Here is a 26726-nt window from a genome sequence, read left to right as displayed (position 1 = left end):
CTTCCTCTTCTGTCCAATCTTTAGGAATACCCCTCACAATTCCCATACGGGTTACATGGAAAGAAGGTATAAATGCCTTAAAATTATGTGTTTCTAAGTGACTATTATTTAAAAATGCATTTGCATTTTCAAAATTTGAGAAAGAAAGCGATAAACGGTTTCTTCCTATTCTTTTGAGGCTACCATTCACTATATTATTTATCTTATTAGTGTGTAAAAAGCGACCAAATGCAATAGGATGTAATGTAGTGTTATCATTAGGATGTGTTTCATTTTTTTGTACATGAACGACATAAGGAGCTACATCCTCGGCATTGTACAAAGTTCTGCTTAAAGTACTGGGTGGAGAAGCAGGTTTAACAGACTCGGTATTATTTACAACTGGTATTGATACTTGAGTTTGATTCTCATCCTCAATACATTGACAATCACTATCTTTAATTTTAGATTCGAGACCTTTGGTGTGCCTCCTTCGTTTTTTATTGCAATGTTTGCAAATGCGACGTTCGCCACGTACTCGCTTACGTTTAGAACTTGCAACGCTAGAACCATCTGTGTCCATACTAGATTCACCCAATATATCAAAACTATTATTAAATGGGATAGTTATATTTGACGACACCTGGGGGGTTGTCCCCCCAGGGTCTATAGGTGGATCCATAATGTCTAGTTAATATAGGTAATTTACTTACCAATATTTACAGCAACAAACACTATTACTACAAAATATACAATTATATATACAATCTAATACACAATATATAAATAAGACTAATCCTTATATAATTAAAAATAAAATTAATTTAAAGAAGATCAAAAAACACTCCCGCTTTTTTAAACGTTTCCCGCGCTTTTTTCGTGATTATTTCCATAGTCATTATATTTTATAGCGCTAAATATTAAATACTCGTATGTAATTCTGCGTTCTAAATTCAAATATTTAAAGTTGTGTGTCTATTAAAATCGTTTTTCCATTTTTTATTTATTTACACCGTATTATACACAAAGATTACATTGTTATAATTTATTTTAAATAAAGATATACAATAGCTCGTCTGTTGTACATCTTTATTCAAAATATAGATATATTAGACTGTTCTTGCAGCAAATCCTGAGTAGAAAGGAGCATTAATAGTAATTAATATTAGCGGATAATATGCGTACAATATAAAGAGGAAATAATATGATCTTCTAAGAAATTGCGCTTACCTAAATATATACTCACTTATACAGTTACATTCATAATTCACAAATATCTGTACAGAATAATCACAAACATGGTTTATGGGAACAGAAGATGCCATAAACCATGTTTGTGGCATCTTCTGTTCCATGAAGATACTTTTACGAATGTGTACTGGAAGAAACTTCCATAAGTTCATCCAGCCGCATGAATCATGAGTAATCCAGTATATCATAATAAGATATTGGGAAGGATTTTAAGAATGAAAGGCATATCAGTGGGAATAAGAAAACTAAAATAATATGGTCTTCTAAGAAATTGCGCTTACCTAAATACATACTTACTTATACAGTTACATTCAAAATTCACAAGGGATTTTAAAAATTAGGGGCATATTAGTGGGAACAAGAAAACTGAAAGTTTTTCATTGTTGTTATTTCTTAAAAATCGGGTTTTTTGTAAAGCCAAATTAATCTCATAAGCATCATTTCAACCATTATCCTGAACATAAACCTCCCCCATAGACTGTCATAATTAACGGTCCTGAGGCACTAACATTAACCTATTTGTGATTAATTAAAAATTATGGCTCATCGCACACTGACAGAATGACAGTGGCAGCGCACCCCACTGCACCCGATCGATGCGAGGTCACTGGGCAATTCATGGCGATCACTGAAGGTCACAAGCATTATTTCAATATGCCTTTATTTTATCGCAGAATTTTGTATACGAAATCCATGTCTGTTCATTACATTTTCTATACACCTTGAGAAACCCGTAATGGCAAAGAAACATACGATTCGTCTGAGCTCTATTGATATTGTATAAAAATATGTACGAAATACTCCAGAAGAATAATCGCTAAGTGGCTATCTTTTGAACTTTCTTGATTTGTATGACAACTACTGTGTGTATTTAACCTAAGCATTTTTTATATCCTGTAAATGCTCAGATTATATACTTACATATCGAGATTGAAACACGCGTTTCAAACGTTTTACCAAAACAAACTCATTATTTTATTTTTATGTATGTTTTCTAAGATGATTTTTATTATAAATTAGTTTATTACTATTTATCAATGCATCCGTAAGTAGTAATACATGATATATGTTTAAAAAAAAATAACAACCAACAAGTGATTGATTATTATTGGGATAATTTTTGACAATTAAATGATACATGCATAAATTATGTTTTTTGATAAACAAAAGTTTATCCATTTGTGATTTGCCTATACAAATAAACATACATCCAGACGACCTGTATATTGTGTACTGTTGATTTTTAATTATTAATATTATATAAAATATTAATAGTTATAACATATACTTTAAGATATCTTGTATGTTTTAATATACATATTAGTCGATTAATATCATATCGCAACAATCGTTCAAAAATCTCCATAATTGCATAGTTGAAGTTTAGCGCATACCCTATTATGAAGAGAGTACAGAACGTTGGTGGAAATCTGATGGCATTGACCATTATAAAGCTAGTTCAAGGATGTAGATTTTCACTGCACGCGAATAATCAATTTTGGGGGCCACCGGTTGTGAATCAAAAGTAACATGATTGAATATTACGATAGTTACATTGCAAGCTCGGGACTGGCCTATAGGTGTCCTTCTATATTCCGTTTTCATTCTTATTTCGTTTTTGTTCTAGATATTATGATAGGCATAAAAATTGGGAGAGAATACTTTTAACATTAAGTCCACCTTGTACAGATACTAATGAAAATCATATTCCAATATTTATTAAGTAATTGAAAAATTTCGTTAGATGCTAAAATTGTTTACTTATCATGCAAAATATAAAAAAAGAGCTAAATGGTGCCTAGGTAGTTAAATACAATGCACTTTATATTTAAGTTTAAGAGTTGATAACTGTTGTTCAAATGTACGTATCGCTTAGGCTCTTCAGCAAGGTAACTTAATTTCATAGGGCAATAACTTCTTGATTATCTCGATACTTATGCGCGTGGGATTTTAAACATCACGTTGAAAAACTTTTGCAGAAAAATATACAGGAGTTTGCTATTTGTAAATAAAAATATTATTCTTACTTCAGACGCCTTCTTATCGCTGTAGATATGTTTTAATTAAAAGTTGGAGAATGTTAATTAATATTAACAATACTTATAATAACACCTGCTGTGAACTTACATTTTTTACGAAAAAATACAAGACATATCAATATAGATACATACTGGAGATAGTTTGAAAATCCACGTACCACCCAATAGGAAAAACGATTGTTGATAATGGAGTCTAAATGTTCCATTGATATTTGTTAGGGTAATACTGCTAGTATTACCCTATCAAATATCTCCTCATAAAAAAACTAGTAATCAAATAAACAGATTTCTTAAGTTATTGTGAAATTCTTGTCTTAATTTTGCTTTTTTCTTCTCAGTGTGGGTGTTGTAAGGTGAGGCAAATTAATATTAGCACAGTAATCTAAAAATTCTAAGGAAAAAATTCTAACGAATATACGTTTAATTGATAAATTAATTACACTATAATTTATAGTTAATCTATTTCGCGTATAAAAAAATGTCTCCTTTGAAAAAGAATTATAATTTGAAATAGATGTACAGGGTGAATAAAGGTCAAGTTCTAGGGCTGGCGAGGGCGCGGCGTGCTGTCGATGGTGTACGCTTGGCCGCACGTCTACCCAAGGCCGCTAAACATCAAAGCTTCCAGGGACTTGCAAATTATCCTCTTCGGCGAGCAAACCGGTTTATAGCGAGCGACGCCTCTTCTAAATATATGGGTCACATGCATGGATTTATATTTTAAGATAATTTTTAGTATAAGTTTGTTTTTGTAGCCTTTATTTTATAGATCTGGCACTTGTATTTCATACATTACTTAAACTTACCACGCACAACCATTCTTTGGAATCAACTTCCAGCAGCAGTATTTCCGAACCGATACGACAACATAACCTTCAAGAAAAGAGTATATTCCTTTTTAAAAGGCCGGCAGCACACCTGCAATGCCGCTGGTGTTGTGGGTGATCATGGGCGGCGGTAGTCACTTACCATCAGGTAAGCCGCATGCTCGTTTGCCCCCTGTGTTGTAAAAAAAAAAAAAAAAAAAAACTTTATTATGTCAATTCTAAGATCCCTTAAAGTCATTACACATTATTTAATACTAAATTGATTACTAAAGTCATCACAAAATTTTTATTTTTATTTGACACTTTAGCAATATCATTATGATGTGGATCAACGGATATTAAATAGAAACCAATTCAGACAATTCTCCTAAAAATTAATATTATTTTGGTTCTTGGAATAATTATTTCGCTTCAATGACAAAACAAAATTTTAATTTTAGAAATAAATAATGGTAATTCGAATTCGACTCCAATGTCTACTAAATCTAAATTTTGCATAGCTTCTTATTCACTATATTCAATTAATTTAAAAAAGAGGAATTTCTTAATTCAATTACTTTTTTTGTATTTAGGTAGATATAAGGTTACTCAACACCTTCACCAATTTATCATATTTGTTTGCATTTTGTTGAAATTTTCTTTTTTAATTCAATATAGTTATTCCCTTATAAATTGCATAAAAATTTCGTTACGATTAATGGTTCTCTTTTATGGAGTCCAGTCATTAATTTTTAACTAAATACTAAATATAGCTCAGATTGGCACATACGTCGTGGCATTAAATTAAATAAACAAAATTAAGATTGCACTGAAGCTACACAGAAGGCGGCGATGATCTTTTGTAAGATCTATATATATTCAAAGATTCGACACATCAAACGGCTAATAAGATGGATCTAGATATAACGTGATGAGCGATGAATTTTTAACGTTCAAATTGACGTCATACAACTTATCATAACATGTCTCGAATCTAGCATCTCAGTACACGGACTAGTGGAAGTCACACAATTACACAAACTACCTTTTCTTCGACCCATAAGTAAATAATGTTACGTACGTACTGGGGTATAACCACATATCTAATCTTTATTCTTAAGATATAACCTTATAATATTAAATAGAATAGTACAGAACCGGAGCGAATTAAGGAAAATGTATTTTCTTGAAACATCCCAATTAACCAAGAACTAAACTCTCTCATTCAATAATACTATACCACAAAGATCGTAATAAATACATAAATAATCATCTTCATACATTCTTCATCATTCTTTGACTTTACTGGAACCATATACTCGTATTTATTTATCTATAATACCTAGATTATATAATTAGGTACACATTGATACCTTTTGTATCCCTTCTTTCTACAACATTATTATTATTTTCGTTGTCACATATAAAGAGACTGAATTAGACTAATGTAAACTACTATCCACTTTGACGTTTTGTTTTTTTATTTTATTATACTTTGTTTATTTTAGTTTTTATGTTTTGTACTTACTCGTACTTATATTGTTTGTGCTCTAATAATCACAGGTGTGATGTTGGGGTATTCGTGATGCCACTATGGAACCCATCAAAATATCAGCACTACCAACAGTGGAAATGTATCCGCTGTTAATGGAATGCTGAAATAGGAACCGTTAGTAATTTTTCTCTTTTATAATTATGAATATGTACTTGTAAAATTGTTTTATGGCCAATAAATGTTTTCTTTTCTTTTTGTACACATCTATAATAAAACTCATTTAGTCTGAATAATAAATCCTTTTTAAATTACCTACATGATGTACTAATACAAATTAAGCTCTTATTCTAAAATAATTACGTCTATATTTTACGTCTTATATAACAAAGACTTTGAAGAGACGTAGTGAACTGTAATTGGCATACTTATCTAAGTACTAACGAAATTTTAAAGTAAATGTTCTAAAATTTCTTTATAATATATCTAAGAAGTTTTAGTTGGTTGTAAGTTATCAAAAGGGCGCAGGAATATTTTTTATAGAATATTCGAGAAAATAAACGTAAAATAAAAATAAGTATAAACTTTATTAAAGGGTCATTTTCATTATCAAAATATAATAAATGGTTTTTATAACAAAAAAATATTGTTCAATCTAATATCGTTAGATCTAAGCGTGAGATGCTACAGCTATAAAGGTGTCTTTGTAATGCACTGATAATAACACTACCAGGTTTACTTGCAGATTGTAGAGCTAAGTACTTGAATCCTTTAGGAAACCTAAACTCAACATAACACTAGAATCATATTGTCTGTGTAGGTACTGGGTATCTTTTAGTTAACTCTCAATAGTGACTAAATTAATATGGGACAAATTAATTACTAAAATAATCCTAATTTTTGCGTTTTTTTTTTTCAACAAGAGAAGCTAGTGTATTGAAAATTATTTTCATGGGAGTCCTGATCCGTTTAAAGCGCATTTGTACTCCTTGGCATATCTTTCCCCACAACAGAAAATTTCGTTTCTGGTTTCAAGATCAGGACCCACAACAGGGTGGGCACTAATTAAATGCGCTTATGCCAATAACTTAAAATTGTGTTTCACAATAAAACCCACTTCAATTATGGCAAAACCAGTTATTTTGACTTAAAAACTAAACTACTTAACTGCTTTTAATATTTTTTTTATGGGACTAATCTGCTCTCTCAGAAAAAAAATAACTTTCCAAATCGGTTAACTGGCGGAATTGAGGTAACAAACAGAAAAAATACAACCAAATTGGGAACCGCCTTATTTTTAAAGTCGGTTGAAGAACAAGCAATGCAGTCTTTTAGTTACAGCATAATTTAACGGAATTTATCTGGTACGTAATTAGCCCGACTTAAAAAATAACGACTTTCTTTCACGCATTCATAACACATAGTCACATTAATATCCCTAATCAGAATAATCAGATTGGTTTTAAATTAACATTTCAACATCTCCAACAAGTCTATAATTTACCTATATATGAAAAAATTTATGAGTTATGAAATTGAATTGATTTATTCGGCGAGCGGAATGAAAGCTCAATAATGATAAAAACGTAATTTTTATAGGAAGGAACTGTCGTCGAATTTAGGAAGCGAGGCGTAAAATAACAATTATATTTACGATTAAATATATAAAGTTGTCTATATATTTAAAAGATAAAATAATCTTCTAAATACCTAAACAAGGAAGATAAATTAATCTCCGTTGTATTGATAATTATAATTGCACACAACATTTTCAGGAAACGTCCGTTCTCTTCATCTTATTCATGATTACGTAGGGATTTTTACATGGTCAGTAACTAATTATCTGTGCTTACTATGAAATTTTGACGACTTTGACGGCATAACTTCTTTAACGTACGATCATTGTGGGTTCAATCCTCGAACAATACAAACATTAATTTCCTTAAAAATAATTTTAAGGGGATGAAAATGGAATGATTACCCCGCTTGCGAAATTAATGTACGCTAGTAGGGTATCAATGAGGGATCGAAAGGAAAGGGATTTATTTGTATGTTGGGTACATATATATGTGCTACATGTACATGCATTTTCTTTGTTTAATTAACAGTTTTATTTATTCTACTGGAACACTAGCGCCTCTGCCTTGAGGAGGTGGGCGTTGACAGCCACGACACAGTTATTTTTAACTAATGTGGCTGTTATCGTAAACTACCCTACTTTTGTAATTTTTTATGGTTCCAATAAATACATTTTTAATTTTTTTTAACAGTGAGGGATAATAAGCGAAGATAAAATCAGTCCAGTTGGCCCATCGTGACGAATTCATTAAGAATTAATCACTTATTTTGTATGATATGACATAAATGGCATACTACATTACTAGCACTGGACAATCAGATAAGAATTTAAAACAATTACCTAGATACCTACGCCTACTCATTCCTCATAACAAATGCCGTTTTCGTTATGTTTTTTTAATTACTGACAGACAAGTAAATTGTCCCTATCATTTGTATGAAAGCATTCATTTCATGCTATTGCTGATATTATCGTAATGAAAGTAGCTCGTTATGTTCGCCATGACAGCAATTCGTGTCTACGCGTCCTGCCATACTAGCTACCACCTATTCATTCATTCGATTAATTACTCTTAGTTCCATACCCATACATAGAGATAGATGGCGTAAGTATCATAATTTGTATGAAAATTAAGTGCTGCACTATTATAATACTTGTCTTGACATTGCAAAAGTTTTTTATCTGTAACAAACCAGGCAGTTTGCTACCGCTATATTTCCTATAAATAAAACTAATGACGGTTTAAGAATGCTACAAGTAAACAAGTCTATTTGAATTGAAATGATTTAAATTTAAATATACTTCTATTCATATAATACAGCAAGAGTTCTTAATAAATATATAGAATAACATAGCATTTATACTTTTTTCGATATAAATTTTATGTATGAAATCCGAATCGAATATTAAAAGAGTTAGGCCCTGTGAAGCCTATTGTAGAGCCAAAATTTGACACGCAATAACTATATTAATGTGTACCTAAAAGGTATAATTCACTAACAATATCATCGTTACTTACTTACCTTGTAATTCCAAAAAAAAAAATAGGAAAGGCTGTATCGTATATTCCTAAAAATGGTACTGTACAAATACAATTATATGGGTAGAGAGTAAATGGTAATCCATTTAAATTTTTCATTTTCCTATTTTTGGCTTATAAGCCTAAATAGAATTATTGATACAGAATATAATATTATCTGGAATTCGATCCGAAACTAATAGCAATAAGTAGATAGCTGAAGTGTAATGCTGGATAAAAAGTAGCCTATATATACAAAGAACAGATATCTGAGGGTCTGTCTGTGTGTCAAATTTTATAGCAACCCATTCAGTCATGTGTGATTGAATAACAAATATCTTTACTAATTTTCATTGTATTGTATTGTAAAATATTTATTGTACAGAATTCATACGGAATACATCAAAACATTTAATATTATATAAATTTAATATACCTTTCATATTCATAATTTTAGTAGGATCGACTTTAAGACTAAAAAACAAGACATTTGCTCGCTTCTTTGTAGGCGTAGATGTCAAAAATAGGCTAACCCTAATTCTGAAATTTTGAAGTGGCCTATTTTATTAAAGAAAAGAAGAAAGAAATAAAACATTTACTGCCAACAACAAAAAAGTTACATAAATTATCAAAGGCCACTTCTAAACGGCGTATGAAATTGGAACATATCTACCAGACTACCAGATATAAGTTAGACCTTCAAGAACACAATTAAGAGGCAGTTTGTATCTAATTTGATGTAGTAGTTTTCACATGAAGCCGGATCAGACAAAATTTTTATAAATTATTGTTTTTACACTTCCTATGTGCAGACATCGTCTACTGACAATTATATTAGTAAGATAAGATTGGGCATATTACCAAAGTAACCAAAAACTAAAATAAAAGTAGACATAGAAACAGGTACAGAAATCAAAGGGAACATCTTTCAACTAGTTTAGACTGTAGTTTGATGAATGTATATGATAATTTTCATATGTAACTATTGTTTGAAAAGTTTTGGCGATGTTTGACATATCTACGGCTGAGAATACAATGTTCTGCGTATGTCACTAGGTACTCACCTATCTAACTAGGTAATAAGCATTATTGCCAATTTACAAGACGTTGAACAGTAAGTACCTACTCACGTAATATAGCTACGTTGCGACAATAAGTCATTTTTTAGATTTTAAGGTCGCAACTCTAAAATTACTAAGAATGGCACCTTTTTAGAATCAGCGATGTCAACATGAATCATTTTTATACAACATGACATGACAAACAGATTAATTTGATCTCATTTATTTATAAATCGTCGCCAAAAAAAGTTGAAAACACTATAGATTATCTGTAATCATAGACAACTAGAATACACTTCGGCATCTATTGTAACCTACGATTACCTAAAGGACTAAGATATTATGTAAAATATGCGTTAGGTTTCAGTTATAAAAAAATATTCAAAATATGTTCAGCAACTCAGATACCTATAAATATTTAGATACTTGTCTCCCATTGTGGATAGGTCAAAAATAAAACATTATTATTAACTTTCATCAAAACTGACTAATATTGAATAATCTTTTGTTATGCAACTTAGAATGACAAACAAGCTTACAGGCCGCCTGATGGATTGATCTTCAACAAAAAACATAAATAGTGCCATGAACATAACGGAGTATACTGTGTCACCCGTGATACACTTCATGCGTAGCCATTCCTGGGGCCGTATTATGAACTCTTATTTCCAGGCAGATTACGGCGTAAATTGAACTGCCTTGCTAATTCATATTATGAATGCTACAAACCAGCCAGTCAGCGGTCACGTGACAGTTGAGCGACATCTGCCCGTATTTTGGCTGGTTATTTCGTACTAAGGTATGTAAGGCTGTAAAGGTTTCATTGACATATCCCACTCTTCCATGCCGTTATCATTTGGTCTTGGCATAGAATGGGCAGGATGGGCAGCAGCATCCCTCTTAAAACATCACCAAATGCTGTGGTAGCAAACCCGCCTGCAAAGTGTGAAAACTATTAGCAAACCCGCCTGCAAAGTGTGAAAACTATTAGCAAACCCCCTCCCCTTCCCCCAGGGGGTAATCTACGTTCAGCAATAACGAGTTAAAGGCTGATATGATAATGATGATGATAATGATGATTCCACTTTTTAAACCGAAACATAGCCATACAAACAGTACTGCTTCACTCAGAAACACAAATGAGAATAAACGTACCCAAGCAGATGACTTTTATACAAAGTCCCCCTCTAATGAGAAGGATCTTACTCAGGGTTTATACATATATATAATCGTTTAAAACTATACCTATATTTTTTTTATTCAAAGTGAAAAATAAAAGCTATTCATTATTTGTTTACAACCACAAACAGCGCCTATACTGCGTAATAAATACACCCATTAGCAGACAAGGTGCCGCGAAGGCACTGGGTTTTTAAAAGAATTAATTAGCTGAAAATGGCAACAAAACCTATATTTCATTTTTTTAGGTTCCACTTTATTCTATTCTAGCAATACTAATGAAAATTTGTGACGAGCCGTATAGACAAATAAATATGGTCGCGTTTATGCCAAAAACTAAATCCTATCTTTTTCAAGGCTGTGTTATGTATGTAGGTATAAATGGTTCCATTAGTATCTAATGCAGTTTTCAATTGATTAATTGAACTAGTGCAAGGAATAAACACACTATTATCACAGCGTAAGTAATAATACACAGACAGATGTTGGAGTTATATATATGTATAGATAATCATTTACGTAAGAATCTCCACCATCCATATAGCGTCAGGAACATTGTATTATATTTCATATAAACATACTGGTTAAACGATGTTGATATTTCATTGCAAACAGAAGCCCAGTAACGACGTGCACTTTGCACAATAGTCAATAATGCCACTTCACGAACATTATCACAAATGCAACTGGCATTTTATTCAAAGATGAGTGACGCGCAGACCACCGCACCACTCATAAATGCACTTTTCTCCTGGGAGGACTATTCATACGGAGATTAACAAAGCCCTTGCTTTCGCAATGAAAAACTATAAATGTGAGAGGGAATCGTACTTTAAAAACAACAGCTACACAAAGCCAGTATCCTAGTAATGAGTTATTCAAAATGTTTTATCTTTGTCATCATAAATTTCAGTTTTAAATGTAAAAGTATGTAAAGTATGTAGTAGCATTTCAGTGCCATAAATCATAAGAAATCGGATCAACTATTTTTCTCAAGACAAAGCACTCAAATACATTGACTATTTCCTCTGTTTCGGACCCAGTATACTAAATAAATACCAAGATTACATAACTTTGTATATATTTAATTACTAAATTAACTACTCGAAATACTTACCTATTTAAAACATTTAAAAATATTAAGGTAGTTATCATATTTATTATTCCCTCATAATGCACTGAGCAGTTTTGTTGAAGTTAGGTTGCGAGAACGTTGAACTCAGATGAAACAGCGGAAAACTATTGAATCAAACTGGGGAGCAAAACAAAACTGTTACTGAAAGCAAATTCCACAGCCCTCCGCCTGCTCCTCGAGCCAGGCGAAATATTTAGAACTATTTAGGGTTGGCAAAGCATTGTCCTATTTTTATGTTTTTGCGTATCTGATTGAATATCTTCTAAATAAATAAATCAATCAGGTTTCATCAAATCTATAAAAATAATAGTTTTTTTTTAACTACTTAGAATGGCAAACATGCTGACGGCCCATCTGATGGAAAGTGGTAACCGTCGCCTATAGACATGAGCAATACCATGGACATAACAGAGTTACTGTTTCGCCCATGATATCTCCCATGCGTTGCCATTCCTGAGGACTCAGGTGTTATTCCTCTGTACCCTGTAAATTCACGCCATATCCCACCTTTCAAACCAAAACACAGCCATGCAAATACAACTGCTTTATGGTTGAAACACGAATGGGAGGGGGAAAGGGATTGTTAGTAATGGAGACTGAGAATCACATTGCTAGCAATATACCCAACCAGGTCGACCTCCTCCCGGTTCTCCCTGGAAACTAATCCTGATGAATTCATCATGATGGGCTAACTGGCCCGTTTTCATTCTTATCTATCACCCTTCACTGGTGCTCCGCCAGCGTATCCCGTTAGCGGAGGCGGGGTTATAATACCATTTTCACCCATAAAAAAAAAACACGAATGGGACAGAGGTACCCAAGCAATCGATTTATAACAAATAAAGGTTTTCTTCATGTCTATTAAATATATGAATCTAAAAGATTTTATTTTACATAGAATAACAGTCTAAGTGTCATCCTTAGCAATGCAGAACACGGTTATGTAAAAAACGACAGTAATTCCACGAGAGACTTCGGATTAAAACCACTAACCAATGAATTAATTTTATATTCTACTATACTTGGGATAATTAATAAACTGCCTTGATATATTTTTATATGCACTTTTTTCGTCCAAGCAAGGATAATGAACTCTTAATAATACCCTACTCGGACAGATAACCAGTATATCAATAGTCGTATGGGGACTATTTTTTTCAATCGGTGACAATTGAATGGTAACTCCACCTACACTAACGTATCAGTGAGAGATGAGAGGTACTCAATCGACTTTTGTACAAAGTCTCCATCTAGTTGTATTCAAATTTTTATCTCTCTGGTTCTTTTTTTATATCACTGAGGTGGCAAACAAGCATACGGCGTACCTGATAGTAAACGATTACCGTAGCCTATGAACGACTGCAATACCAGGTGCATTACGGGAGCGTTTTATTTCTAGCAATAGAGCCGATAGTCCCCATTACTAAAAAGCCGTCCCGAGAGAAATCAGTTATTAGATTGTTAGAGAGTGTGAAATAAGACCTGTTCATTTACCATCAGGTCAGCAGTACATTATGCTTGATTGCTACTCTAGTTGCCTAAAAAAATGTGATATAATATCTTTTTCGCCTTAGTATTTTTAAACCTTTTTTTATAATACAGTGAGGCAAATAAAAACGCGGCTCACCTGATAGTAACTACCGCCACCCATGAACAGAAACTACAACACCACAGGAACTGCAGTCTCGTATTACTTAAACTATTTACAATATCCTAGTTCACTGTCACTTTTCGCACTCTCTGTCCACCTTTGGAATATATAAAAGATCGGCGGCCTTACTCTTAAATTAATATTTCCAAAAATATATAAAGGGCCCCCCCCCCCTTCCCACGAGTATTGTTAAAGATTAAATAAGTGACAACGAAATGGTAAACCGACTCTTGCTATCGGTTTCAATTAATTAGGTAACAGTGAAAGATATGTTAAGAAGGCAGGGCACTCAGCTCGTAACAAATTCATCAGGAATTAAGAGCGTTCATAATATTCGAAATCCAAATTTTAAGTGACAGCTTAATAAGAATATTATCGTATGATTAACGTTTTCATTCGCTAACAGAGCACTTTTTAAATAATCATTTAGAAACATTGAAAAAATGTTTAGTTGATTTTGAAAAGCGACAGGCAATTGCGAACTGGCCACATTTCAATAAGCAAAAGTTATGAATGCTTTCAACCATGATAGTTTCCAGAGATAGGGTGTATTGCTAACAATGGGCCCGCTAGTTTTTACCCTTCGCTAAAGTTTTAGGTTTGCCCATAGGAAATTGTTACATTTTACCAAAACAGGCCCACTTTTTCTACTAAAATTTAACATTTTTTTAATTTATCCTTTAATTTGCAATATAACATATGCAGCGGGAACTATAATAAAGGACTAAACATTTTTAAGCATGAATTATTTACATTTTACTATTTGTTGATCAAGAATTTCATTACTTTGATTTTGTCATTACATATACATAGCATGATTATATTTTCGAAGTTTTAACAATCAGTTTTGGAGGTATTTTCTTATACCACTTTTACGATGAAATTCTCCAATTCATTTATGACCGAAAGTTTTATAAAATCCACTGTGGTATACGGGTCGAATTGTTCACATAGTTGAAATTAATAGTATTAATTTTCTATTTACGTTCTCAAATTAATTTTCCTAAAAAACAAGAGGCATCAAAGGCAACATATTCCCAAGCATCCAAAATTATTTTATTTCTCGTAATTTCCAAAAGTAACTGTTGAGTTTCTTCTCAATAGATAACATTCTTCCGAACTCTGAAGTAGATTTTAATCAAGTGACAATTTAAAAGAGCTTGTAAACAAATCTATTTGAATAAAAATTTTTATAATTACGTTATTTCCTTGTTATAAGAGGGCTTATAAGGAGTTGATATTTTTTATGAATAACCGGTGAGTTTATCATTCGATGTCTGATTAGAAGAAATTGGTATTTAATATGTAAATCAGAGAAAAATTGAATTATGATTAAATTTTTAATTGTTCTTGATAATTATTTAGAACAGTTAGTACTTAACAATAAATTTCTTAAAAAAAAAAAATTTTAGAAAGAAAGATTTAGTTAGCTACTTTTCACACATCATTTCTACAATCAATGGAAATATGAATTTGTAATGCAAATACTGAATTCAAACTTTTATGTTTAAAAAAAGATATTTTTTTGTTTAGATTTGCTCTTTTACAATAGTGAGCCTTGGCTCCATAATTTTGTTAATTTTAAACTTTCGCCTTATTGACACATATTTTAAATACACTGTAAGGGACTTAGGATTGGAGGTAAATTATACCTACATTGATTTTTATTGCCCACATTTCGATGTGGACTGGACTACGTCGTGAGCATGACCAATAATAAAATAATAAAATTTAATAGATTTTTTAATTTCTCTACTTATAGAAAAATAGGCCTAGATTTATATCAGCATACAAAAAGTACACTGACATGTTCCAAAGTAAAAGTTAATTTATTGTAAATATGAAATCCCGTATCCAGGCGCAACTTTTAATTTGTAATAACATTTTGGTTTCGTTTCGACATGTTTATCCACACACATCACCGATTTGTTGAAAAATACTGCAAAATTTTACTAACTGCATATTAGTGGCATTTTTTGTCTCCTACTGTAGATTCTAAATTTTTGTATATAGGTGCTTAGCAACACACGTGCTGAACATTACAATCGGCAAGTGACTGTCTATACAAATATCACAGGAACAAGACGACAAGATGTTGCGAGAAGGACAGAACGAGTAACACCGCTAGCTAATGGACGTCGGGCGGGAAAGAGACAGCGCCACTGCGGTTAGAGTAGGATGAAGTAATGCTTGCCTATAAATTGCGGAGAATTCTGTAAATAAATCAGTCTAAACTTATCGGCCTTTCCCTTCACATCTACTAATAGTGCGACCCCAACAGTGGTGACCCACCGACGACCATAAGCGAGATCCAGTCTCAATATGGAAGAACATCAAGAACAGAAACTTGACATGAACGCTGTATCCATACAGTCAAGATTATTACCATTTTGGAGGGATATTCCACGGGCTTGGTTCATCCAATTTGAAGCCGTCGTAGACCCATTAAAGACATCCGATGACCAAAAATGGCGCTATGTACTACAGCAACTTCAATCTCAAGATCTGCAACACCTAACAGACATCCTTTATCATCCACCAGAGAAGGACAAGTACGCAGCACTGAAGAACCGGCTACTTGCAGTTTACGACAAATCTGACGTCAGAAACTTCCAGCAACTTATCAGTGGGTTAGAACTTGGCGATCAGAAACCCTCACAACTCCTTAGAAAGATGAGAGAGCTCGGAACCGGAATGATAACCGAAGAAGGTCTCAAGATTGAATGGTTAAACCATCTACCAGCCCAAGTGCGCGTAGTACTATCTATCAACACCGAATCGGCGTTAGACACGCTGTCCGCTATGGCCGACAAAATGGTTGAATACACCGGGTCCACTGCAGTCAACGAAGTCTCCAGAAATGGACCATCAGCAACACAACTCGACGTCTTCGCTCTTCAGATCGAAAAACTTACATTAGAAGTGGCAGAACTACGCGAACGTTCACGCGACCCAAACGCGAGACGGCAATACTATCGCTATCCCGCTCGCTCGCGCTCCCAGTCTCGACCACGTAGAAGAGATACGACTCCGAAACCAGGCAGAGAAGACACGTGGGAATGCAAATACCACTACAGATTTGGTGACAAAGCAAAACGATGTGAATCACCGTGTTGTAGAAGAAAGAAAACCACCACATCTTTAAACTAACTCCGACACCGACCGTAGCGGACGTCGGTGTCATCAACACTAACAACCGCCTATGTGTACACGATTACGACACACACGAACGCTTCCTCGTGGACACAGGCGCTGATATATCAATATTAGCAGCAACAAACAAGAGAAAACGTCAGCAATCGAAAGCGCCTTACAGACTTTACGCAGCAAATAATACGCCAATCAACACTTACGGCGAAAAAACTATTAAACTTAATCTTGGACTCAGACGCTGTTTTCAATGGAATTTCGTCATCGCTGATATCAAGACATCGATACTGGGCGCCGATTTCCTACGACATTTCAAACTTCTAGTAGACCTACATAACAAAAAACTCATAGACAAGACCACTGAACTGTCTATCAATGCACTACAAATCACAAGTAATTCTGAGTCATCAATCCACATAGTCAGCAACGATCAAGCCTATCGAGACATCATCAAGCAATATCCAGACGTACTACGGCAACAACCACTCAAACAATATGCGAAACATAACGTCGTTCACCGGATAGAAACTAACGGTTCCCCCCTGCACGCCCGCCCCCGCCCCCTACCGCCAGATAAATACAAATTGGTGAAAGAAGAGTTTTGTGCGAGATGGGCATCTGTAAACCGTCAAAAAGCCCATGGGCTAGTCCACTCCACGTAGTGAAGAAAAAAGATGGCACACTACGGGTTTGCGGGGACTACAGAAGATTAAATGCTGTAACATTACCCGATCGCTACCCAATACCTCGAATTCAAGAATTCACTTATCAATTGAATGGCAAGAAAATTTTCTCCAAATTAGATCTGAAAACAGCATACTACTCCATACCTACAGCTGAAGATGCAGAAAAGACGGCCATCATTACACCATTTGGCCTCTTTGAGTTTAACGTCATGCCGTTTGGATTACGAAACGCAAGTCAGACATTCCAGCGTTTCATGCACGAGGTCCTAAACAACATACAAGACTGTTTTTGTTTCGTCGACGACATTCTTCTATCATCCGAAGATGAGACATCACATAAAGAACTCATTCATCAAGTTCTCGCAAGACTCGACGAGTATGGAGTAACATTAAACATCGACAAGTGTGAATTCGCTAAGAAAAAATCAATTTCCTTGGTTACGAGGTATCGGCAAATGGAATTAAACCTACAGAAGAACGAGTAGAAGCCATATCCACGTACCCAAAGCCGAAGAACATCATCGAACTCAATTATTTAGGCATGTTAAACTTTTATCGTAACTGCCTTCCACAACAAGCAGAACTACAGAGCGAACTCAACAAGTATCTCCATAATCAGAAGAAAAATGACAAGACACCAATCAACTGGACGCCTGAGGCAGCAACTGCATTTGAAAATTGCCGCCAAAGCATTTTACGTGCCGCAACACTAGCCTACCCAATCCAAAACAGCAAGCTCAGCATCATGACCGACGCCTCCGATCACAGTGTCGGCGCAGTATTACAACAAAATGTCAAGGGAACCATTCGACCACTGGCATTTTTCTCGAAGACGATGAGTCCAACGCAACGCCGCTACAGCGTCTACGATCGAGAGCTACTAGCGATGTACTCAGCTGTAAAACACTTTCGTCAATGGATAGAAGGCGGTGATGTAACGATATACACAGATCATAAACCACTCTCGTATGCGCTTACAAGAACTATCAACAGCAGCGACACACCGCGGCGGGAACGACAACTACATTTCATTAGCCAGTTTTGCTCAAAAATACTATACATAAAAGGAGAAGAGAATTGGCCGACGCTATGTCACGAATAGAAGAAATCAATTGTCCATCAACCATCGATTTCAACAAACTAGCATACGACCAACAAGAAAATGAGGAATTAAAACAAATTCGAAAAAAACCCAATCTAAAATTCTCCGAAATTGCTCTACCTGGGATGAATCAACCAATCATATGCGAGACCTCCACTGCATCGCCAAGACCGTACCTACCTAAACAATATCGTTTTGTTGCATTCAAAGCTCAACACGATCTGTGTCATCCAGGGATACGAGCGACAAGAAAAATCATGAGTATGAAATACTTCTGGCCGGGAATGAATCACGACGTGGGAACATGGACGAAGACATGCATCAACTGTCAACAATCACAGATACATCGGCACGAAGTGACTCCGCACAACGAATTTTCTTCGTCACAACGATTCGAACATATTCACATCGACATAGTCGGACCAATGCGACTGTCACGTGACTGCCGATACTGTATCACCATCATCGACCGTTGTTTTTCCTGTTTCCGACATCACAGCAGAAGTTGTCGCAAAAGCACTGTATGATAACTGGATCGCACGATTCGGATGCCCGCTCCGCATATCCACAGATCAAGGTCGACAGTTCGAGTCATGTCTCTTCACTGCATTAATGAAGAAACTGGGCATTACAAGAATACGTACAACGGCGTTCCACCCACAATCAAATGGACAGATCGAAAGATGGCATCGTACAATGAAAGCTGCACTTATGGCTCGACAAGCATCAACGCAGTGGGTAGACGAGTTACCTACTGTGCTATTAGGACTACGAACTGCGCTTCGAGCGGACAATGCCCTAAATCCCGCACTCATGACCTACGGCACAACGCTGCGTGTTCCATCCGACTTTTTCGTGCCCACAGAGTCAAAAATCAGCGATGCAGACTTCATGCGTCAGCTAACCAAGACAATGGCAACATTGAAACCAGTATAAAATTCCAACCGCTCGCAAGAAAAACCATTCGTCTATAAGGATTTAGCTACGTGCACACACGTCTTTGTACGAAACGACACCGTACGGGCACCGTTAACACCACCTTACGACGGCCCGTACAAAGTATTACAGCGCTACGACAAGTATTACAAGATACAGCTACCATTACGCACGAGCGTTGTATCATTAGACCGCCTCAAGCCCGCCTACATTTATGAAGACTCGGACGACTCCACAGCTTCAAACACGACGAGTACGAGTACTACTGCTATACCTGTTCTTGTTTCAACACAGCCTCAGCGACCATACATCACAAGATATGGCAGGAGCGTCAAGCCAAATGTACACTTCGCTACAGGGGGAGTCATATAGGTGCTTAGCAACACACGTGCTGAACATTACAATCGGCAAGTGACTGTCTATACAAATATCACAGGAACAAGACGACAAGATGTTGCGAGAAGGACAGAACACACAGCTAATGGACGTCGGGCGGGAAAGAGACAGCGCCACTGCGGTTAGAGTAGGATGAAAATGCTTGCCTATAAATTGCGGAGAATTCTGTAAATAAATCAGTCTAAACTTATCGGCCTTTCCCTTCACATCTACTAATAGTGCGACCCCAACATGTATAATGGCAGTTTTATATAAGAAAAGACATCAATATTTTTAATTTTTTTAATATGGATAACTTATATAATATGCAAGGGATAGTCCCAAGTTTTATTTTTATTTTTTTTTCTCTAGTGATAAAAGGATGAAACCATTCATAAATGGAGAATCACATTTTATCACTCGCTCAATAAATACAGTCAACAGTAAGCATAATCTTAAACAATTTTAATCTGTAAATGATACTTAGTCATTTTACAACTGCGGATATTAACTGACAAAGTTTTCAAAACTAAAAAGTACGTCTACGGGAGCCGAGCTCGCCGTCGGGACACAGGGGATCCACGTACAGAGTGTAAGCTTCAGCCAGTGCTCAAACTGGAAAATCCGAATCGTTACGCGAAAACATGAACGATACTGTGATCATCACTACTCCATATATCTATTTATAGTATATATAAAATATTCTATACAACTAGAAATTGCAAATAAGATAACGGACAATACATAAAAATACACAGGGTAATTGTCACGCACTGCAATCTTTGAGGATTAGTGTGTTATACTTTTTTCCTGTGTCTCGACAATTGTAAATGAAAAATTTCATAGTGTAAGTATAAATAATTATAAAGTAAAACTCGCCAGTAGGTCGTCAATTTCAACCGACTTCAAAAAGATGGAGGTTCTCAATTTGGTTGTCTTTTTTATGTTTGTTACCTCGTAACTCCGACAGTTCCAAAGTGATTTGGAAAATTCTTTTCTTATCTGAATGGATATACTTACAGATTGGTCCCATAGAAATTTTATTAAAATCGGGTCAGTAGTTAATTTTTAGACCAAAATTAACTTTAACTGGTTTTGTCACAATTGAAGTCGGTTTTTCTTGTGGGACACAATCTTCAATTATTATGATAATACCACAATATCATAGTCTAAACTAATATTATATAAAGAGGAAAGATTTGTTTTAAAACAGGAAGGGACAACCCCAACGACAACATTGTACCAAGTGTCTCTGTGGTAGGTAGTTCATGTTATCATGTTTCTATGTAACGATTAACATTTTCGAGATCGACCACTGACTGACGACAGCTTACTCTGTACGTAGGGCGCGTGTGGTCGGAGGCCGGTAGCCGCGGGGGGCGAGGCGGCCGGCGAGACGCCGCCGGAGACCGCGCCGTCGACGCCGCACTGGGCACTATGTACACGGGCGCGGCCGGGCCGGGCGGCGGCGGCGCGGCTAGGACGACGAGCCCGCGCCGAAGATGTTCGCGCTGAACGCCACCGGCGCTGCTGCCGCCGCCGCCGCCGCCGGTGCGCCCGCACCGCGCGGTTTCGGCATCGGCGGCTGTAGGTACTCGTGTCGCGCTAGCCCGAACACGTCGATTCGCTCCTCCTTGCGGTACGCCAAGCACGCTCGGATGAAGCTCTGTCAATACAATTGTTCATAAGATTTTCTTTTACAAAAAGAAAGTGGCATTCATACATATCTAAATAGAAGATATGAAATAATGTCTAGCATTTTGAATGAGAACCGGATATCGCCGCTAATCGTCATATAATATCGACACAAATTGGGTTCCGTCGCCCACGCCATTGTAATTACTACAAAATGCTAATTCGTGGCATTTTTTATTATATTTACAAATTTAGACTTTTTAACCGTTTAGTGCCATTGATTTTTACTCATATCTACCTAAAAATAACAAAAAAATCTTTGTCGTGTTGATGTCATTTACCCTAGTCTCTAAAAAAACTGTATCTCCTTCAAAAATTTTCCCATTTTAATCATTTTTCTACAGCGAGCTAAACAGTGTCACTTTTAGTTCTAATGCGCGCGAACGCGACGGTGCTTGTCGGCACTCAAACGGTTAATATTATCAAGTTTAGGTAGGTTCTGAATCTAAGTTTAGACAAATTTTAATATCGAAAAAGTTCGACTCAAACTTAAATATAGATAAATGTATCGAATGCTAATACGCCAATAACTAAGCTGGATTCTAGAATTATGACATTTAAATATGGAATATTTGTAAAATTAAGCTAGAATCCAAAATAACATTTCAAATTTACAAGTAAAAATTATTGTTTTATAAGTTTTGTACAGAAACAAGTTTATGCACACTTTCACAGGTATGACAGGCATATTGAAAATGTTGCAAAGCTTCTTCAACGACCAACACGGATAATAGCTAGCGCGTGTATGTGAAAGGATCGGTCATTTAGCTCCTACATAAGCGCCAAGTGTCACGCGTAGATGACTAATCTATATTTTATTTATAATGGCATCAATGTTCATAAAATTAATATGGGACCAAAACCAGTTAAAAAAGAATCATTACAATCAGTGAGAATCCTACACAAGAAAATATCACCGTTATTAAAATTAAAAATTTACAGAAATTATGGTTAAACCTGTTGCAAACAGTTGGGACAGAAATAATGGATATACAAATCTACTCAATCCACACAAAAAGCGCCAAAAACAAATGGCAACACAATCAGTACATTCATCAATATAATTTTTCAAACTCCCCTTTTCATTGTATTTCATATCCAAAAAATTATAGAAATGACATAATCTATAAATTCACGACACGTTCCATAGAAGCATAAAATTAACTTTTAATACACAGTAGTGTACAGAAGCTGCCCACCTTGTCATTGTTTTAATGCACTCGTTATGTCGATGGATACAATATTCTTGTAACAAATGACATAAAATCTTTATTCATACCTTAGCCTCGTTACTGACAGTGGGTTTATTGGCGAACTGCACGTCGGTCGCCTTGAGTATAGTATTTTCTTCGAGTATGGTGGCTTGACTCTGGTTGTGGCCGAAGGGCTTCTTGCCATATAGACATTGGTAGAAGATCACGCCCACACTCCAAACGTCCACCTTACTACTGATCTTTGGTGGGTTCTTGCCGACAACAAAACACTCTGGTGGTAGATACCTGTAGAGATTACAAAACATTAATTATAAAATATATCGTTACTAATATTATCAATGTGAAAGTGTGTTTGTTAGCGCCGTTAAGATGTAACAAACAATCAAACGAACGAGGTACAAGGGATGTATAAGGATGTAGGTTATTTTATAATCTGAGGGCCTACCATGAAATATTTTTCGAAATTTCGGGGACAAACGAAATAGAACTTTGATGTTAAAATTACATCATACATGACGTTTAAAATTATTAAAAATGTTAAAATATCGTTCCTCTGGACTATTAGGATAGGATTTATGATAAACGAAATGTTAAGCTCCATTTACTGGGTCGATTTCGGTACGAACAAAAACACAAAATTGAGCCCGAAAATTCGGAATTTCATTTCATGGTAGACCACCAAGTCAGTGAATGTATCCTGGTCATATGGACGAAATCGCGGGTAAAAGCTAATATCAAATAAAGAATGAATTTATAAATAACTAACTCTATATATAGCCTATTCTTTCTTTTTGTTCTTAATTCTGACTTATTTCTGTCTTTTTAATTTCTTGTTAAAAAAAATCGGTACAATTAACATAATTTAAACGAATTATAATTTTACATCCACTGTTTGGCCAGGTTTTCTCCCTTCTATTGTACTGTTTTTTTCTTAACATACATCAGATAAGCTTTTGTTTGCTTTTATGGTATAAAAAAATTAGTTTTAATAAATGGATATGGCATTCAACAAACATTCTATTCATATAAAATTTAAATTAGTTATTATGATAACTAAACTTTCTAACTAAATATACCTAGTATGATAAAACAAATTCTAATTAAGAAAAATAAGAAACTATACATCACAGTATACATACCAGTAAGTGCCAGCGCCTTGACTCGTGAGATCCATTCCATGGTCAGGATTATAGTTCTCCTCGTCCATCACCTTAGAAAGGCCGAAGTCAGTGATTTTAATCTCGCCACACACGTTGCCCTCCGTCAGCAATATGTTGCCAGGCTTCAGATCGTAGTGTATCACCGGTGGCTTTATCTCGTTCAAGTACTTGAGAGCAGACACCACTTGCATCACGATTGATCGAGCCTCGCGCTCCGGGATCGTTTTATGCTGCAAAGTTGATGTATAACGTATTAATAAATTTATAATGTAAAAATAAAAGTTCAGCAAATGAAATTTGAAGAATTTTCAATTGAAATTTTCATTAAATTTTTAAAATTATAAAATAGTAATTTGGACTAAACAGTGTTGTGGTAAATTATTTAAAATACAGTTTCATTTTATCTAATTTATATGAACTGTGTAATTAAATTTATACACCACTATAAATTTTGTATATTTTAAACATAATAATACATGTTTTTTATCAATAATTATTTAATATTTTTTTATACAAATACACACAATTGTTATTGAACCAATTAATTGAGCTTGTTAGAGTTTAAATAATTGAATATAACTCACGTCTGAATACTATCTTTAGCATAAATAATACCTATTATTTTATTCCTTAAAGGAGCAAGCTCATGACACTCGGGTAAACATAAAATTAGATTATTCAGTTTATACAATATTACCTGCTTGAGATAAAAATCGAGATCATGTCCATTGCAGTATTCTAGAACTGTACAAAAAGAATTGCCATCAATTTCAAAAACATCATATAATTTCACAATCCGTGGATGGTCGAGTGCTTTATGTATGTTGTACTCCCGTAACGCGTGTCTGTAATGAATAAAACATAACAATAAGTCATTGGTACGGAAAAAACTTACTGACACTACACTGCAAATTGAGTGAATACAACTATACACTAATTTCTAGAGCCAGTAAAGTTTGTATAAAATATGCATAAATTTTGTAAACTATAATAATGATATATTTGTAAACGTGATATTTACGGCAGAAAGTCTTATCAGAAATATTAATATAATTAATTAATACATTTTATTCATGGATATTTTAGATAAATAATATACTCGTCACCACTCAAGGCTAGAATGGTACTCTAGTCTCTTCTAGGAGTACATATTTTTCATTTTAATTATTAACAAAAATAGAGAACAACGGAAGCCTACCCCAAAGGTAATATGATAAAGCAAGGCCGAGAGAGAGAGAGAGAGAGAGAGAGAGAGATAATTAATAAACAACAATAAAGCTATTTATTTTTAGAGAACACAAATTTGACCCAGTCATAAGTGTAATTATTGTACAGTAACAAGAATCATGTTTTTTTTTCTTATATATCGATGCTATAAATATCACAAATATTAGCCAGTCTACTCATGTGACTAACTTGTTTACATGTTGTTTACCAAGTCGAAACTTGAGTAGATAGATATAAATACATTACAATGCGTATCAGTGGCTGCAGGCTGCGTATTAACAATGTACAAGGTCACCCATACATAACATACATAATAAAAATAAACACCTAATATAGTAGGTAACTAAAGCTCTGTATAGACATGAAATCCTTTTTAGGCAAAGATACTGCACTGTTTTGCGCTAACCTTGTACTAAATGGTCTTGTTTATGCCTATAGGCGACGTTTACCACTTTCCATCACATGAACCGCCAGCTTGTTTGATAAAATATTCCTAATTGTTCCAAAATTAATTTTATTAGCTATTCTAGTGACTTTAAAATTGTCTTTGAAATTGTGTTTTTTTTTTCATATCACATTCCATTAAGAGAATCAGTGTTAGCTTTTTTAAATCTTAAATACGAAAGAAAGCAATTTTTTAAACAATTGCACAGTTGATTTTCCAATAAGTAAATAAGTAATAAATAGTTATGGGAAAGTCAATCATTACGTTCAATATACAGTTAACAAAATGCCTTTACTGACCTATTCGATATGCATATTATCATGTTTAGATAATTTAAACAAAAATCATATCTTTCCATTCATAATGTGAACACTTTTGTCGCTTAAACATCGGTAATTAATCGTAAAAGAAATGTGATAAGATAAAACAAATTGAACAAACAATTTAACATTCTAGCAAACAAAGACAGAAAATTAACATGACACGCAATGCACATAAATGATTAAATTAAATGCAAATCATATATCAAATATAAATAATACTTATTACATACAAACAATGGTAACTCTATTATCGACAAGAAACACTTTACTGTGACCTATGAATCCCCATATCAAATTATGGGTAAACCCAAATCTCTCAATCTTTCAAATTCATATAATGATTATTCAAAATTTATTATACCTCATTTTATTGTTCAGAAGACATGAAAAGTAAAAGCAACTAACTTAAATAGCTTATGTAAAAACAGTTTACATCAGTCTTGCCCTTTTATTCTTAAAAACGTCAAACATAATTTATATGTATACTTCTATTTTAGTTAGTTTTCATTTTAGTGTTTTAGCTTTTTCTTTAATATCAAATTATGAACTTGCAAGAAAATGAAAAAACTCGGTTATAAATAGGTACAAATCGGTTACAAATTCTGGGTAACAAAGGGCGCCTTAGATAATTATTAGTAGAAGAAGTAATCCATATTTATAGTGATAGAGCAAGAACATAATTTATTATTTCACCACTTCTTTTCATACCAAGGATGTCATCG

General features: G+C 34.4%; 2 protein-coding genes and 1 long non-coding RNA gene across 12 annotated transcripts in view; 1 reads left to right on the top strand and 2 right to left on the bottom strand.

The window, feature by feature from the left end:
- Positions 1–6135: 6135 nt before the first annotated feature.
- Positions 6136–14723, bottom strand: LOC128202206 (uncharacterized). Its single transcript, XR_008253645.1, has 2 exons — positions 12023–14723; positions 6136–10662 (listed from the first exon to the last, which is right to left on the bottom strand). It is a non-coding gene; the product is annotated as an uncharacterized LOC128202206 (long non-coding RNA).
- Positions 14724–16013: 1290 nt separating this feature from the next.
- On the top strand, positions 16014–16841 carry LOC128202178 (uncharacterized). Its single transcript, XM_052901492.1, has one exon. The coding sequence runs from the start codon at positions 16014–16016 to the stop codon at positions 16839–16841; it is 828 nt and encodes a 275-aa protein (XP_052757452.1).
- A 3388-nt stretch (positions 16842–20229) lies between these two features.
- The window catches only part of LOC113517563 (serine/threonine-protein kinase tousled-like 2), a 60820-nt gene continuing 54323 nt past the window's right edge, over positions 20230–26726 (bottom strand). For all 10 annotated transcript variants that reach the window (XM_052901626.1, XM_052901629.1, XM_052901632.1 and 7 more), the window contains 4 exons: positions 24707–24854; positions 23989–24239; positions 22915–23134; positions 20230–21606 (listed from right to left, as the gene is read on the bottom strand). In XM_052901626.1, the coding sequence (XP_052757586.1) occupies positions 21418–21606; positions 22915–23134; positions 23989–24239; positions 24707–24854 (808 nt within the window). In that variant the 3' untranslated portion in view covers positions 20230–21417. The remainder of the gene's footprint in view (positions 21607–22914; positions 23135–23988; positions 24240–24706; positions 24855–26726) is intronic.

The sequence above is a fragment of the Galleria mellonella genome, unplaced genomic scaffold (genome assembly GCF_026898425.1).
Source record: "Galleria mellonella isolate WM207_F2 unplaced genomic scaffold, CSIRO_AGI_GalMel_v1 utg78, whole genome shotgun sequence".
In the NCBI taxonomy this organism is placed as follows: Eukaryota; Metazoa; Arthropoda; class Insecta; order Lepidoptera; family Pyralidae; genus Galleria; species Galleria mellonella.
This window is presented reverse-complemented; position numbering and strand designations above follow the sequence as displayed.